The sequence below is a fragment of the Corythoichthys intestinalis genome, chromosome 15, assembly GCF_030265065.1.
Source record: "Corythoichthys intestinalis isolate RoL2023-P3 chromosome 15, ASM3026506v1, whole genome shotgun sequence".
NCBI lineage: Eukaryota > Metazoa > Chordata > Actinopteri > Syngnathiformes > Syngnathidae > Corythoichthys > Corythoichthys intestinalis.
This window is the reverse complement of record NC_080409.1, coordinates 44,185,261-44,203,783: the sequence shown is the minus strand read 5'-3', so window position 1 is coordinate 44,203,783 and position 18,523 is coordinate 44,185,261. Positions and strand designations below refer to the sequence as shown.

Genomic DNA, 18,523 nt, shown 5'->3' with positions numbered 1-18,523 from the left:
ATTCCCAGAATCAGTCTTCAATTCGTGTATATAAATGTGTGTTCAAGAAGCTTGATTGTGTGTACATAGTTTTCATCAGGCGATGGGCTGCAATACCTAAACTCATAAAGAGATGGCCTCTAAACACTTTTTGTGTTAGATGGTATATATTTTTTCACTGTTCTTCACTGTTAGGTCTGCTGTATATAACCTGTTTTGACTGGAGCATGTATAAAGGCAAAAAACGCCTATGGCTATACCTGTTGTTTATGTTGAATTGTCAACTATAAGACTATTTATTCTAAATGTTTTTGGTTGAATGATCATCCTAACATGTTGAATAAATATTAAAAAGTTTCAAAATGGTTCGTTACGCATGTTTGGTTGTCAATTGGACATCAATATTAAAAATTTTGACAAAACGATTTTGGAATTTTTGGTCTTTTTGGGCCCAAAATGATGATTTATAATTGATCAGTGAAGGAAACAACAATTTGGACATGAAGTTCAAGGTGTCACAAAAAAAGGGACCAAACCAGGCCATCGTAAACAATTCTTTCTTTGAAATATAAAGGCAACTTCAAAGGCATGCAAAATCAGACAAAATAGGCCCAGACCTTAAAGGGTTAAACAGGGGTGTCCAAACTTTTTGCAAAGGGGGCCTGATTTGGTGTGGTAAAAATGTGGGGGGCTACCTGGGCTGATTTACGTAGAACAATACATTTTTAAAAAAATTAACAAGCCCTTCTGTGTGTCACATTTGCTTTGTTTTTTATTTTTTCTAAATACAGAATTTCAACAATCTCGCCTTTGTGGCGTTCGCTTTCGACCCTCCGGCTCTTGCGAAATCCTGCTGCTGTGAGATTAAATTAGCTTCAAGTTGCTTTAATTTCTCGTTGCGTATCTTCCGCGACTGTCTCTTTGCAAATGAGGCAGACACAGTTGTGTATTTTATTGAAGAAATAGTCCAATATGCACCTATCCTTGACGCATCGCAGTCACCTTTTTTTTTTTTTTTTTTAATTGATTGTCACCATTTTAGAAAATTGGAAGGGTCACACGGGGTAATGTAATGTTGCTTAGAGTGCTGCTCTTAAAGTTTTTCAAACTTTTGTGAGAATAGGCTGATTTTGTGTGGACAAGATAGTTGTAGCAGATGTCAGGCAGAGAGGGCGACGACAGCGGGTCGAAAAATATCGATTTAGGCATCAAATATGGATCTGGCGAATGGATAGACTGAAGTTTTTTCTACATAACGCCTTTTATGCAACGCATCCAATGAGTTTACAGCGTCAGATAACACCGGGGCTTCCATGAATTGCTCTATAACTTGCACGACTTATTGAAAACAATGAGAATAGGTCTAAAAAATGATGGACAATATGGCGGCCGGATACAGCGACACGTCATTTTGTGACGTAGGTGAGTAGGGTCTATTTTCCTTTAGCAGACCAGCTCGTCACATGATCGTGAACTAGTTGATTTCATCTTGAAGAAGTTAGTCAGCCAAAAAGGGAAAAAAAGCTCGCATTGGCTCTAATTTTAGTCTATTTGTTGTCAGTTTGGAGCCCTGTTTCGTGTTCAAATTGCAGGATTTAAACATTTACACATTCTTTTTTTACACAAGGACAATATGACACAGATCTTTATTGCTATCTGGCGTGCTTGTCAATGTATACTTTGTCAGCGGTATGAGGTTTTCTTGAATATACTGTGACAGAATCTTAAAATGTTTGTCAAACACGGTTCAGAGCATAAAATAAGACTTTCCACAATAATCTGAACAGAAATCATTTAAAAAGAAGGTAAATAATGAAGCATTTGGAAGTGCCCTACCCGAACAATGTTTACCTGCATTGGATTTGCAAGTAAAATAATTTATAATTTATAAATGAAATACATAATGTGAACACAAGCGACAAGTATTGTACGGTTGGGATTTGGTCCCACTCCAACATCCATTGGTCCCATGCCTGGTTGTGATTCCTGTTACAACCAGTGTTGTTAATAACGGCGTTACAATATAACGGCGTTACTAACGGCGTTATTTTTTTCAGTAATGAGTAATCTAATTAATTACTTTTCTCATCTTGGCAACGCCGTTACCGTTACTGAGGCGGGAAAGGCGTGCGTTACTATGCATTACTAAGTTGGTTGAATAAAAAAAAGTCTGAGAGAAACGGACTCACGGGGACGAGAGCAGAGCAGGAGTGGGGAAGACGCAGTTGCAACCGCGATGCTAGGTGGCTCCAATAATGCCCGACTGCAGCCATAGCCGACAAACTACGCCCACATGACACGGTAGATATCATATTATAGAACTAGATGCAAATGACAGACACTGCTGCACTGCAAACATGTTTTAAGGACTACATGCGTTTGTAAACAGCCGCCATCTTAAAGCAGTAGACCTCTCAGGAAGGCCCTGATGTAGAGATCCTTCCTAGCGAACCTAAGTAATTTTTTTAAATCTAAAATGCTCCTAAATCGGCAAAATCTTAACTTAAATCTATCTTTAAATGATGAAACAGTTTTAAAAATTACACATGTTTAAAGTAGACAGAAGGGAACTAATGCAATAACGGGAGAAATTTTAACAACTTTAACGATTGATTCACAACTTTAAATGACTTCCACACATAGCAAAGGTTACTAGCTAGTTATCGCAATACCCTTGTGTCTAGTTAAGTGGAGGGTAAAGAATTGGGCTAGGGCCAATTGTCCCCCAAACACTTTAAGCTTCACATTGTGTGACCTGTGTGTTTTTTTGTTTTGTTTTTTTTTTTTGAGAAAAAAAAAAATATCACTAGTTACTTTGCCAAGTAACTAATTACTCTTACATTCAGGTAACTGAGTTACTAACGCAATTACTTTTTGGGAGAAGTAATTTGTAACTGTAATTAATTACTTTTTTTAAGTAAAATTAACAACACTGCATGGCACTAAATGCGTTAGTAGACAGCCGCCATCCTAAAGCAGTAGACTTTTTAGGACGGCTCTGTTGTAGAGAACCTTCCTAGCGAACCTAAGTAAATTTTTATCTAAAATACTTCTAAATCGGCAAAATCTTGACTTCAATCTATCTTTAAATGATGAAACAGTTTTAAAACTTTTATATGTCGAAAGTAGAGAGAAGGGAACAAATGCAATAATGGGAGCAATTTTAACAACTTTTTACAGTTGATTCAGGGTAAAGGGTAAATTAGGGTAAAGAATTGGGCTCGGGCCAATTGTACCAAAAACCTTCACAAAAAACTTCACATAGTGTGGCCAATGTTTTTTTTTTTTTTTTTTTTTTTTTTTTTTGAGGGAAAAAAAAAAAAGTAATTATCACCAATTACTTTGCCAAGTAACTAATTACTCTTACATTCAGGTAGTTGAGTTACTAACGCAATTACTTTTTGGGAGAAGTAATTTGTAACTATAATTAATTACTTTTTTTCAGTAAGATTAACAACACTGGTTACAACATTAAATGTGACATCAAGCATAGCTTTTTTTATTTTCTGTTTTTCTAGTCTTTTGTAAACAGTGACATACTGTAAAGTTGTGATTCCTGTTACAACATTAAATGTGACATCAAGCATAGCTTTTTTTATTTTCTGTTTTCTAGTCTTTTGTAAACAGTGACATACTGTAAAGAAGCAAGAACTAATAACTGAATAATAATCGATTGTGGAACTGAAGTGTTAAACATGTTTTCACCATTTCAGTTTCCTTGTTTGTTTTCTAATGTGGCTAAAACGACTCCCAGTGATTGAACATCTATGAGTTACTCCTTATTAGCCCCGTTGAATCTTCCCCTCGATGCTACAATTTGCAGCACACCTCAGTGCCATTAACATGTGGGTCCTGGTTTTTGTTCCCACCGATCGAGCACAGACCGTTTAACCAATGAGGTTTCTGCTAAAACAAGCAGCACCTGACTAGAATCAACTGATTACACTTGTAAAACACCAGATTGGTACACATGTGTCGTCCTGTTTTGTTGGAAAGAAATCCAGCACCCACAGCGGCCCGATGTGGAATACTTTGGGAACCCCTGGTTTATAACTAGCAAGGAGGACGTGTTAAAATGTCTGTCATGTATGAGCCACAGGCTAAATTGCCAGTGTCACGATGTTAAATATGTTTCCCTAAAGTCTCTCTAATGTGGACCCTTTTTATTCATTCAAATTTTTGCATTCAAATTTAACAACACCTTTCAGTGAGATGCGTTAAATTCACAACACCTTTGTTTTCACTTAAAGAGAATTATAATATTAAGGGGCTTTGAGATATCAATAGAACCGTTACGTGGCAAGATTACAAATATTAATAAAGTTAACAAAAAAAGAAATCACATTCATGAGCAGTTATCAAAAATAGATCGAAAATTACGAACATTTCCGAAAGTATTCCGGAAACAGCCGAATGGGGCTTTGACGTCACAGCCAGGAAACAAAAGGTCGATGTTTATCGACGAGAGAGTTGCGTTCGTGTTTTATCAAAAAATCGCTAAAATGGTTCAAAACCAGGGTACCCGCGGGTTATTAAAAGTATTAAAAAGGCATTGAATTTAGTTTTCCATTACTAAAGGTATTAAAAGTATTAAATTAGCTGTCGTAAGTCTGGAATTTTTTCACCGTGGTTTTAATTTTCAAGAACATCTCAGTGCAACCTAAATTATATCCGTGACAAAGTTTTGTTTTTTTTAAAATCCATAACGAAGATGACGCGTAGAATTTTTACGATGCACTGCACCTGGTGCGTGCGCGCCGTTAGCATCATTAGCATCAATATCACAACAGCAGGCAATCGCACAGTACCAGGCCCGGAGTGGCTAATTGGGAGAACCGAGACAGTTCCCCGTGGGCCGGCCTGACGTTTGGGCCGGTCGTAATACACATTTTATAACGAAGCTTTTCAGTTAAACTATTTACTAACGGCATCACACAACCCCGCTTTGCGCGATAAATTGTGGCCCTTCTAGCGTTCCGTAGTTTGAAATTCGATACCCCGCAACAGGCACCCATTCTCAAATGCAGGGGTGTCCAAACTTTTTGCAAAGGGGGCCAGATTTGGTGTGGTAAAATTGTGGGGGGCCGACCTTGGCTGACGTCCTTTACGTAGAACAATATATTTAAGCAAATTTTAGCAAGCCATTCCCTGTGTCACATTTGCTTTATTATTTTTTAAAATGAATAATTTCAACAATCTCGCAACTAGCCTTTGTAGCGTACTCTTTCGACTCTCGAGCTCTTGTAAAATACTGCAGCTGTAAAATTAAACTAGCTTCAAGTTGCTTCAATTTCTGGCTACGTATCTTCCCTGTAATCTTGTCGTATATGTCAGCGTGTCTTGTTTGGTAATATCGCCTCATATTGAACTGTTTAAAAACAGCGACTGTCTTTTTGCAAATGAGGCAGACACGGTTGTTGCGTATTTTAGTGAAGAAATAGTCCAATTTCCACCTATCCTTGAAGCGTCGGCCGTCGCAGTCAACTTTCTTTTTATTGTTGATTGTCACCATTTTAGAAAATTGGGAGCATAGGGTCACATAGGGTAATGTTGCTTAAAGTGCTGCTGCCTTTTAGTGGGTAAATGAGGAGCAGCATTTAGTGTGTAAGCTACTTCATATGCTGGTAGCAGTACTGCTGACCAATTTATTAAGTCTGTGTGCGGGCCAGACGTTATTGATTTTATGATAGAGGCTGGGGGCCGGATGAAATTTGACCAAGGGCCGCATTTGGCCCCCGGGCCGGACTTTGGACATGTCTGCTCTAATGCCTCCAGCTCTGCCTGTGGGAAAGAGTATCATGATATCATCCTGTTGACTTGATTCTGGAAAAATTTAATTTTGGGTTTTAATGGCCGAAATGGGGCACGTTGAGGCAGCATGACGAGCGTGAACCCGTCTGGCTGTTGGCGCAACCCATTATTGTTGTTTTTGAGCATGTTTGGATAAAAGTACAGTAATAAACCGTAAATTAACATGCAGAATGAAATAATTTTAATGAGAGCACCACTAAAACCTCCACCATGGAGGCTCCAGGCACTATTTTTGGGCACAAAGACGGAGGATTGGGGTGAAATCCACGTTCTCAGGCAAAAACTGATGAGCGTGAACTACTCTGAACTGTATAAGTGCATTGGGAGACAACCGTTTTGGTGAGTTCAATTATTCTTTCAATCAATCATTCAATCTTTCACATTTAATTGCGGTAGTTTTATGTGATGAATAATATGAAAACACTCATAAGTAATGATATATTACATATAATTTTTTATTTATTGAAAACTATATACAGTACGCCCCCAAAATTTTGAATATCAGGTAAAAGTTTTTATTTTGGTAGATTAAACCAACAAAATTGAGTATGTCAATTTGCATGTACCACAAACCCTTCAGTTTTGTACACACTTGCCACATGTGTAATTCAAAACACCTGCAAAAGGTTCCTCATTCTTTAAAAAGGCAGTCTAATATAAGATAAAATTATAGCTAGTACCCCAAAAATAAAATGGTAACTTCACACAGAACCTGCGCTTGAGCCCTTGATCTCGGAACTGTCAGTAGACATGCTCTTCCTCTGTGCCTCCCTTTTTACAAGTTATTTGGGGAAAATTCATATTTGATTCATCTTTACAAGTGTAAAGGAAAACTCTTGTTTCTAATGAGGCTTAAATTTGATGAACTTCTGTGCTAATAGGTGTATTTAAAAATGGAAATATATATTTTATGCATTTTAAAAAATCGCAAGTTTACTATTGACAGCATGCGATTAGTCGCGATTTTAAAAAATTAATCGCTTGACAGCACGATTATTATTACAATATTTTAATAAGGTAGGTCATGACATAAAGAGGGCCGGTCTGTGGCACGAAACTTTTTGTTGTATCTTCAATAAATGTGCATTCTTTTGTCAAACACACTTAGTAATTGAGGTTAAATTTGATGTTCAGTGCTCTATTTTTTTAATATGAATCAATATTATCTAAATAATGGGTGCGAGAAAAGTATTAATTTTCAGTTGAAATGGCATTAAAAATATCTTAAAAGTCTTGAATTTAGATTTATCGATCATGGGGGGACCCTGAAAACTGTCATGCTATGTGGTGTACAAATAGCCATTTGTCGCAATGTAGTACTCATGAGTTCCCGAACGCGAGAAAAAGAGCTGGACTACGTGGACAACGAGTAAAGTTCGCCCGTGCAAAGAGGGCTAATTTTGCAGACCCAGCCTCCGGCACGGTTTTGTGTGGTGCGCATTTTACACCTGAAAGCTATTCGAACTATGGACAAATGAAATCAGGTTTTGCAAAGAAATTGCTGCTGAAAGCAGATGAGGTGCCCACCATACACGCGCAGCCACCTAAATGTCCCGAGATATCAAGAAAGAGGACAATGACTGGCACTGATGAGACCACTCCAGGCTAAGCAAAGGAGGGGAGCAGCCAAGCTCGAAATGGCCAGAGTACTTTTATAATAAAAACATATCACGCATTGGATATAGGATTGGACACATGTATAAATTATCGCTCGTAAAATATATACAACAAATCCTCTAATCCCATTCATATTTGTGTCTGTTGGCAGAGCGAAAACCTGTGATAGCACAATAAATGATAATTATTCTATACATTTATTTTGCGGTCACGGTGTATCAGCTTCACAAAAAGAAATGCAAAACAAACCATTCGGTGTTTCCTACACGATCTGTTGCCGGTGTTTCATTAGTAGGATTGCTTCCCTCAATGATCGTTTCATTAGGCTGCATTGGCTTTCGTTTGGGCTCAAATGAATAACCCAAAACACCAAAGAAAGGTTCATACCTCACCTCGTCACAATTAGAAGAACGTTCGTTACGTCGGATTGGTCGCTGCAACTAGAAACAAAATTGTCCGCCATCATCGCCGCCATTCAGTACTAAGCAACTGTTTCCTAGTTGTGACATCACGCACACAATATGCTAGATTTCCGGGATCTCGGGCACCGGTCGTTTTAGCTTGACAATCGGTCCAAATTTGTATCATTTTCTTGGTGTTGCGATGTGTGTAATTACACGAAGTGGCATGATATGAATCCAAAAAGCATGCATTTATGATTAAATGATGGAATATTAGCATTTCCCCAGGTGTTTAAAGTGCATGTGACACGAAAAAGCATGTTTATTTCATAATACACGCGGTATTTTATGCTCCTGAATGACATGGACCGCTTGAATGTGTGTGGAAGCGATCGCTATATTTATTTAGGAAAATGAGTGACTTCTGGCTTTGGTCTTGCATTGAGGAGGAGGGCGCTGTGACGTGTAAGGTAGAAGACATCCTCTTCACTATACAGCCTACTGTTGTGTATGAGGACGAAGGATTCAGCTGATTTTGCGGATTAATACGTTTATTTTTCGCATCACGCCAGCCAAACGGCTGCAGAAAAATCATTCTGTATGAGGGAGAGGCGTATGCGCCTTTTTGGAGTTTCAAAAGGTTCCCATTCACCGTGGATATTTACTGTGAGACCATTGGACTTACGAGGAAGTGAGTAAACATTTTGTTTTGTATTATGTCAAATATGAATACAGCGATTACAAAGTAAACACTACAAACTTCCTTTAAATAAAGGACTACTTACGTTTGATCATTGATAGGCATGTAAAAAGCTCTCCTCTGCTCATTAGCAGCATGTTAGCTGCACAACAACTCCAGCCGCCCTCCTCCGGGGAACGAACTGTAAATTGCTCTCCGCCGGGCGGTTTGCCGATCCGCGGAAACAATCGACAACCCAGTCGTCATGTCAAATAATCCAGGCTAGTAATGTGTGATTTTCCGCTTCGAAGACTTTGAAACATCACTCGGCTCGGGTTAGCATGTCAGCTAGCTGTCACGCCTTCTGGTTTGTTTACATTCTCCGAAGCCGGGGAAGGGAAATGACATATGTCCGATTTGGGTGTCATAAAATATCGTTCGAGAGGTGCGACAGTAAAGGTGAAGTCGACAGTTTTGACCATTATGGAGTAATTTTGCCATGTCGTCCTGAATAAATGCATTTTTATTATTTCATATTCCATTCAGCACAAGACTGTTATTTGTCATGACCATGCCATTTATTTAGCAATTGGGGAAAATACTTGGATAAAAAGAATATCCTGTAAAAATATTGAAGTAAAGAGACAGAAACAATGACATTTTGCCGCTCTCAACGTCGCGTTCTCCTCGTTGTGAATAGTTCCCCCTCGACGGGCTGACTGGTCCTTCTCAAGCCATTTATATAGCTATTGGGGGAAAATACTTGGATAAAAAGAATGTCCTGTAAAAATATTGAAGTGGAAAGACTGAAACAATGACATTTTGCGGCTCTCTTCGTCGCGTTTTCCTCGTTCTGAATAATGCCCCCTCAGTGGGCTGAATAGTAAAATCGATGAGCCCAGTCTACCGCCGACGTCATCCACCTGTTGGGGACGCTAAAGCCCTATAATAGTAGGCGTGGCTAACCGACAGATTAAAAAAGACTACTTTCTCGTCCTCTGCGCTTTGCTAAATTGTTGTATATAGTCGAATCGTCTCAAAATATGATTCTAATTCACATAATAATGCCATTTAAGACTTTTTTCTCGTGTCGTATGCTCTTTAAAGAGACACTTGGTGACTTTTCAGTTTTAGTCGATTTTAGCGACACAGGTGGACAAAAGTGGTAGTGTCTTGCCTTAAGGAAGACTGCGTTTCCCATGAGGACCAGCGCTGCTTTTCCGATGAGGACCAGGGCACACCCACATAGTGTCGTAAAATCACGACGGTCGACTGCAGATGGATTAAACAACATTTCTGTTTCCAGTGCAGCACTGTCGACAAGAAACCCCGCAAACAGTTTGCTGAAGACATGTCAACTAAGCACATAGATTACTGGAACCATGTCCTATGGTCTGATGAAACGGGCGGGCTTTCTTGTGTACCGTCTTCAGAAGAGGCTTCCTCCTGGAGTGACAGCCATGCACACCAATTTGATGTAAAGTGCGGCGTATGGTCTGAGCACCAACAGGCTAATCCCCCCCCCCCACACACACACACACACACACCTCTTCAATCTCTGCAGCAATGCTGACAGCACTCCTGTAACGAGTCACATGACATTTAGGAGGGAAAATGACAAGCAGCACTCAATTTGGACATTTAGGGATGTACATTTTTTTTCACAGGGGTGACCCACTTTTGTTGCCAGGGTTAAGATATTAATGGCTATATTTTGAGTTGTTTTGAGGGGAAAATAAATTATTATACAGTATAAGCTGCAGCACACACACTACTTTTCATTGTGTCATTTTATCAGTGTTGTCCCATGAAAAGATATACTTAAATATCTGCAGAAATGGAAGGGGTGTACTCACTTTTGTGATACACTGTAACTTCTGCATTCTGCAGTCACCTCTACTAGCCTTTACAACTCATTCATCCGTATGATTTCAAATTTGGAAGGGAGGTGGCAAGTACTGTAGGTGACCCAACATGCGCTACCCAATGTGGAACCATACCAAACTGAACAGGACTGGCCTTAACTTGGCTTGACGGCAGTTACGTAAGGCGGCCCTCTTTGCGTTTTTAATTTGCCTCATTTGCAGTCTTCTCTTGTTCTACATCCGTGCGAGCGCTGCCTGGCCCTCTCGGAAATCCAGAGGCAGGAGGAGGCCGCAGGGACAGTACGTGGCGAGATGAGGCTTAGCCCCGCTCCGGCACTTGTTAGTGGATGAAGGCTCGTTACGTAAAAATACATCAGGGAGGGTTGGAGGGTTAGAATAAAAGAGGGTCAAAGCAGCATCAGAGGCAACTAGAAGAAAGGCGCACCCTGCGAGTGCAACAGCGAATGCATCAACAAGGCGGCCTCGTACTTGATCCCCCCTCTGCTCTTTTTTTCGGTTCAAACGTGCACACGCTTTAAAGTGTCGGCAGGAAATGAGCGAGAGACAGGGCGTTGGGATACGAAAGATTAAAAAGCCTGTGAAGAAAAGAGAGAAGGATGAAGATAAACAATGAGAACCATCTTGCCGAGCTGCTGCTACCAATCCCAGCAGGTTCAAACGAGGAACGCGTGATCTTCGAGACGTCTGTCTGATTCCTCATTCCATTTGTCTGTCAACCGTTTAAAATGGGGCCACTTTGAAAGGCTCTCGTATTGAGCACTGCCTGCCCCTCCTGTTGGCGGGGGTTAATTCATATTTTCATGGGGTGTAGGTCAGTGACCCCCGCGTGGCGGCGCCATTTGCGCGAGAGGGCACGTGTGACCCCTGGAGCCCATCCCCTTTTTGGTCCAACCCCCCCATTACCCCGTGCTTTCAAAAAGCAAGGCTCTCTCATGCATAATGCAGAGGGAACAGGGAGGCTCTCATTAATAATTACTGTTGCCTTTGACGGGTGGAGAAAATAACGAAGAGGGCTGTTAAAAATGGAGAAAGCGCATGAGAGATGGCTGAGTTGTTTTGGGGGTGCTTGTGTTTGTTGCCGTTGTGTTTCTTTGAGGATTCAATTCTTTTGGGATTGGTTGTGGAGTTGGAATAATCAAAAGACAGGCAGGCGCTGTGGGTGGAGCTAACTACTTGCTTCTTTGATAGGGTAGTAACGGCGCTAATGATTGAATAAAATAGAATCAGGCTTTTTAAATTCACGTTTCGCCCATAGCAGCACACAATGAAAGTGTTTAAAAGGAACCAGTTCTTAAAAGATAAACGTAGTATGAGTTAAAATAATTTGATATTAAAACCCCTTTTAATGTTTTCGTTCTTGTACAATTTGTAAAATTAACTAGTAGGTCGCCATTGTTGTTGACGTCACTGGGCTACGCTGCCAGGCTTCCAGAGTACAGTGGGGTAAATAAGTATTTAGTGAACCAATAATTGTGCAAGTTCTCCCACTTGAAAATATTAGAGAGGCCTGTAATTGTCAACATGGGTAAACATCAAACATGAGAGACAGAATGTGGGAAAAAAACAGAAAATCACATGGTTTGATTTTTAAAGAATTTATTTGCAAATCATGGTGGAAAATAAGTATTTGGTCAATACCAAAAGTTCATCTCAATACTTTGTTATGTACCCTTTGTTGGCAATAACGGAGGCCAAACGTTTTCTGTAACTCTTCACAAGCTTTTCACACACTGTTGCTGGTATTTTGGCCCATTCCTCCATGCAGATCTCCTCAAGAGCAGTGATGTTTTGGGGCTGTCGTTGGGCAACACGGACTTTCAACTCCCTCCTCACCCCGTGGCGTCAAAATGATAACAAGAACGGTGAGCAAAAATCCCAGAACCACACGGGGGCACCTAGTGAATGACCTACAGAGAGCTGGGACCACAGTAACAAAGGCTACTATAAGTAACATAATGTGCCGCCAGGGAGTCAAATCCTGCACTGCCAGACGTGTCCACCTGCTGAAGAAAGTACACGTCCAGGCCCGTCTGCGGTTCGCTACAGCCCGTTTGGATGATCCAGAAGAGGACTGGGAGAATGTGTTATGGTCAGATGAAACCAAAATAAAACTTTTTGGTAGAAACACAGGTTCTCGTGTTTGGAAGAAAAAGAATATTCAATTGCACCATACCCACTGTGAAGCATGGTGGTGGAAACATCATGCTTTGGGGCTGTTTTTCTGCAAAGGGACCAGGACGACTGATCTGTGTAAAGGAAAGAATGAATGGGACCATGTATCAAGAGATTTTGAGTGAAAATCTCCTTCCATCAGCAAGGGCATTGAAGGTGAGACGTGGCTGGGTCTTTCAGCATGACAATGATCCCAAACACACAGCCAGGGCAACAAAGGAATGGCTTCGTAAGAAGCATTTCAAGGTCCTGGAGTGGACTAGCCAGTCTCCAGATCTCAACCCCATAGAAAATCTGTGGAATGAGTTGAAAGTCCGTGTTGCTCAACGACAGCCCCAAAACATCACTGCTCTAGAGGAGATCTGCATGGAGGAATGGTCCAAAATACCAGCAACAGTGTGTGAAAAGCTTGTGAAAAGTTACAGAAAACGTTTGGCCTCCGTTATTGCCAACAAAGGGTACATAACAAAGTATTGAGATGAACTTTTGGGACTGACCAAATACTTATTTTCCAGCATGATTTGCAAATAAATTCTTTTTAAAAAAAAATCAAACAATGTGATTTTCTGTTTTTTTTTTCCACATTCTGTCCCTCATGGTTGAGGTTTACCCATGTTGACAATTACAGGGCTCTCTAATATTTTCAAGTGGGAGAACTTGCACAATTATTGGTTGATTAAATACATATTTGCCCCACTGTATTGGTCTGAAATACACTTAGTTTCCTCATTAAAAGAGGAGCAAAGAACATCACTAAAAGCTTTTTTTGACGCGAAATGATGTTTTTGCGAATGTGACGAGAGGAGCCACTGTCCAATCAGCAGCTGTATTTTTTTTTTTTTTTTTTTTTTTTTTTAAAGTTCATCCCATGAAACAGGTCTCGATTGGATCTTTCCCAGATTGATATGTGGAATATATTCGTCGCGGATTTATGGAACAATCAATCTGGCGTGCCAGGTTACTCAAAGGCGGGTATCATACCAAAAATCTCATTTCTCAGTTTTGACCCCTGGCTTCAGTCGAATGGCTGGCATATAACAGAGCCATCATTTTATTGGGATGTGTAGTACGGTTCTATTGTTGGAGCACGTCTAGTTATTGTGTTATCAATATCGTACTGTTGCTATAGTGGGCAAAGCATTGAGATGTAGACAATCCTGTGATCCTTCTGAACTAAGTAGAATGATATTTTAATATACTGACTATACTGTGTTGTAATATGTCACAAAAATGAAGTAAGTAAGGATGCATGAATAAAATAATATGGAGGATAAAGAGTAAGAAAGAAATAAAGTGCGGAGGCTTTCACGGACGCCAAAGCTGTTCAGTAACGTCACTTGTGAAGAGCGCACAAACGTGGCAGCTCTTTGACCTCCTTTTCCACACATACTTTGCCGTGGTCCTCCAAAAACACTCTGATGTAAAGCTGATGAAAATGTTGACGTGCATAGACGACAAAGAAAATGAACACACAGCCACCTACACGAGCACGTAGACCGGCACGCCGCAGACGCTGAAAGTGATTGCCTAAATACATTTGGCTTCAAGATGTGGGATGATGACATAATTGTGAAAACCTTTTAGATGCAAATGGAAATGTGTAGACGGCGATTGTGGCACTTATGCTCTTGTGTGTGTTCGCAGGTATGAAGCAGCACGCCGATGTTGGGACTCAGTACCGTTCGGCCATTTACACATCCAGCGCCACTCAACAGGAGCTTGCTCTGAATAGCAAAGTGGTCTACCAGACGGTAGGCGTGCGTTTTTTATTTCAAGATAATCACAATTAATTCATTTGAACCTTTGGGTGATGAGGATAAATCAAAAGAATGTCATAAATAGTTGTCCAGAGATGATTCCAATGCTGCCTGGTAGTGTAGTGGCTCCTTCAAAAGGCTAAACCAGAGAACCAAACATACATGTGAATTAGAGATGTCCCGATCGATCGGGATGATCGGGTCCGATCACGTCATTTGCAAAGTATCGGAATCGGCAAAAAAATATCGGCCATGCCTTTTTTTAATATGTATATATATTTTAATTAAATTGTTTTCTAATTGTATTTAACTTTACAAACATAATATGTTACACTCATCCAGAGTCTTTAGTTTAGGCTTAAGGTAGGGCTATCAAATTTATCCCGATAATTGCGGTAAATAATTTTTAAAAAATGTATCACGTTAAAATATTTAACGCAATTAATGCATGCGCTGCATGACCCACTCACGCATTGTCGCGCTCAATCTGTAATGGCGCCGTTTTCCCTATATAGAGAGATAAAAGGCAGCGTAAAATGAATAGAGTGAATTTTGGCAGCCTTTGGAGCCTTTTTTTAATTGGCTAAAGCCTTACAATCCCTCTCCCTGCGATTAGAAATTTCAAGGGAAGCAATGTGGGGAAGCAAGGTAGCAATTGATCTTTTTCTGAACACCTTATGTTATTTCCCAACGCAGAGAAGATATATCCATTGGTAGCACTACGCACAGTCATGGTTCCACTTCCCATCATGCATTTGGGATGGCCACAGTATCATTTACTGAAAGCTCAACAAATACACTAGATGGCAATATTTAGTCACAATTTACAAAGTCGCAAGTTTTTCTATCCGTGGATCCCTTTCACAGAAAGAATGTTATTAATGTAAATGCCATCTTGAGGATTTATTGTCATAATAAACAAATACAGTACTTACTGTATGTACTGTATGTTGAATGTATATACTCGTCCGAGTTTTATTCATTTTTTTCGTAATGCATTGCCAAAATGTATATGATCGGGAAAAATTATCGGGAATGATTGGAATTGAATCGGGAGCAAAAAAAAGCAATCGGATCGGGAAATATCGGGATCGGCAGATACTCAAACTAAAACGATCGGGATCGGATCGGGAGCAAAAAAACATGATCGGAACAACCCTAATGTGAATAGTGTCGCTGAAACCAGACATTTCTCGTAAATCACAAAAATTAGCAATGGCATCCTATAGAGGCAGTTTGTGTACTTCATGAACGTTTTTAATAGGACACTATCTAAAAGGTTTGAGTTAAGTTTCACTTTAAAAACATTCACTTCAAGGTTTGAATCCTAAACAGGCCCGGATTTAGGTTTACCCACCAGAGTGGGCACTAAGAAATCTTCACCTCCAACGCAGCCTTTTTTTTACCCTCTGCATTTCTCCGGGCTTGGGACTGGCGCAAGTAGGACACTGGCTTGTGTCCCGTTGAGGCTACATTAATTTTTAGGGGGTTTGTTTTTTGTTTTATTTTGTGTTTTTCATTCATTTATCTCATTCTCGCAGTCGGCGTGATGTCACGATGACGTCATCTCGCATAGGAACGTGTCGCCATTTTGAGATGGGGGCATGCACAGGTAAACATCTGTAGACAAACGTCTGAAATTCATATATTTCAGCTGTGTTTTGCGTCTTTTTTTTCATAAAAACGTCTTAAACATGACATGATTATCACGAGTCACTGCCGACAGACGCGAGGAGTTAATCGAGTTAATCGATTAATCGTTGCAACACTAAAATAAACATGCTTCATTTAAAAAGGATATCTCTAAGGGTTGCGAGGATGTTCCAAACTAATGTTTTTGTTAAATACTGCTTACTGTGTCTGTTTTGATGCCGCCATATATTAGGGTCTCGGGGATAAACAGAATCCCTTTAAGAAACGTGTGTGTCCATACAAAGATGCAAAAAATGAAGTAAAACTAAAAATAGCCAGACATTTAAATTGCAAGGACTAAGAAGCCTGTACGATGGTGATGTACTTTAAATAAATATAAGATAACCATTGTTATTGTTGTAGATGCTGGCATTGTACACACATGCTAGAGACAACAGTAAAAACATCAGATCTATCCGTCCATGTTCTAATCCAGAGCAATTTTCAATAAAACATGTTGAAACGGCAACTAAATTATGCCATACACATCATCACTGCTTAAATTAAGTCCCACTTAAATTTTAATATGTAGTTGTTCAGCTCCCACTGAGCAAATTTTCCAGGTTTCAAGTGTGCTTGTGGAGCTGCTAAACCTAATGTGTGGAGTTGGCCTATTTGTTTGAATAACAATGGAGTGGCTGTCTTTGGAGTGGCGACCACTCTGAGTCGGATGCCGTTTAGTTAAGCAAAGACACCTGTGTTTAGTTGATCGCATCTACATGTTCATTCTCTACAGGCCTCATACTAAAAGAGCGCAAGAGGGCGCATAGGTCGTTGGGGTGGCACACGCCGGCGCCCCTCCTTTTGTCTGTTCCATCTGTCCATCGGTCCGTCTCACCGTTGATCCTCCCATCAGCTTGCTCTAAAAGCATTCAGTGACAGTCAGAGGGGAGCGAATTACAACCGTGGTTTTTAAGTTAGGGGTCAGCCGTCACAGCCCAAGGTTTTCGGGGGGGGGGGTTTCCATGGTGACAACCTCCCAACCTTGGCCTTGGGCTGGGGTCAGAGGTGAAAGAGGGGTAGCAGGTGAGACAAGGGCAGAGAGAGGTGATTGACGGCAAATAAATAGCAGAAGGTAATGAGATCGGAGAGACGAGAGTGACAACCTATCAGCTGATAGGGACACCCCCCAACACTCAACCATCACCACCACTGACAATTGGATAACTGTGACCTATCCTCACATACAACACGTCTATAGAAAGCCATAAAACTAAAACAGCGTAAAAGAGTAATAACCTTTGCTGGACTTTGCGTTTTAACATCTGGTTAACCTTGAGTTTTTTTTATTTATGCCAATAATTGTGATAACCCCCAACAAACTTGTCTCAAGTGGAGTGGAGGTGGACTTTTTGAGTCTGACTTTTTGACCTGTTTGAGGCGGGTAGCATATAGAAACCTGTCCACCCCATACAACCCAAAGAGCTGTCCATAGACACCAGAGACAGAACTGTAGACCTCTACAAGGCTGGAAAGAGGTACAGGACAATTGCCAAGCAGCTTGGTGATATAAGAACCACCTTTGGAGCAATTATTAGAAAATGGAAGAAGCTAAACATGACTGTCAATCTCCCCCGGACTGGGGCTCCTTGCAAGATCTACCTCGTAGGGCATGTCTGTCCAAACCTGTCCTCAAGGGCCGCTGTGGGTCCTGGTTTTTGTTCCTACCGATCAAGCACAGAAAGTTTAACCAATGAAGTTTGTGCTAAAACAAGCAGCACCTGACTGTAATCAACTGATTACACTTGTGAGACACCAGATTGGTGAAAAAATATCGTCTTGTTTTGTAGGAATGAAATCCAGCACCCACTGCGGCCCTATGTGGAATAGTTTGGACACCACTGTCGTAGGGTTTCAATGATCCTAAGTATGGTAAGGAATCAGCCAAGAACTACTCAGGAGGAGCTGGTCAATGACCTGAAAGGAGCTGGGACCACCATTTCCAAGGTTACTGTTGGTAATACACCAAGACGTCATGGTTTAAAATCATGCATGGCACACAATGTTCCCCTGCTTAAACCAGCACATTTCCAGGCCTGTTTTAAGATTGCCAATGAGCATTTGGATGATCCAGAAGAGTCATGGGAGAAAGTCATGTGGTCATATGAGATCAAAATGGAACTTTATGGTCTTAATTCCACTCATAGTGTTTGGAGAAGAATAATGAGTACCATCCCATGAACACCATCCCTACTATGAAGCATGGGGGTGGCAGCATCATGCTTTAGGGTTTTTTTGTTTTGTTTTTTTTGTCTGCACATGGGACTGGACGACTGCACTGTATTAAGGAGAGTATGACCAGGGCCATGTATTGTGAGATTTTCCCTCAGTTAGAGCATTGAAAATGGCTCGTGACTGGGTCTTCTAACATGACAATGGCCCGAAGCAGACAGCCAGAATAACCAAGGAGTGGCTTCGTAAAAAGCATATCAAGGATCTGGAGGTGCTTCGCCAGTCTCCAGACCTAAACCCAAAAGAAATTCTTTGGAGGAAGCTCAAACTCAGTGTTTCTCAGTGACACTCCAGAAA

General features: G+C 40.6%; 1 protein-coding gene across 4 annotated transcripts in view; it reads left to right on the top strand.

The window, feature by feature from the left end:
• Positions 1-18,523, top strand: part of msrab (methionine sulfoxide reductase Ab) — a 161,560-nt gene that overhangs the window by 111,368 nt on the left and 31,669 nt on the right. For all 4 annotated transcript variants that reach the window (XM_057858578.1, XM_057858581.1, XM_057858580.1 and 1 more), the window contains one exon: positions 14,190-14,296. In XM_057858578.1, coding sequence (XP_057714561.1) covers positions 14,190-14,296 — 107 coding nt within the window. The remainder of the gene's footprint in view (positions 1-14,189; positions 14,297-18,523) is intronic.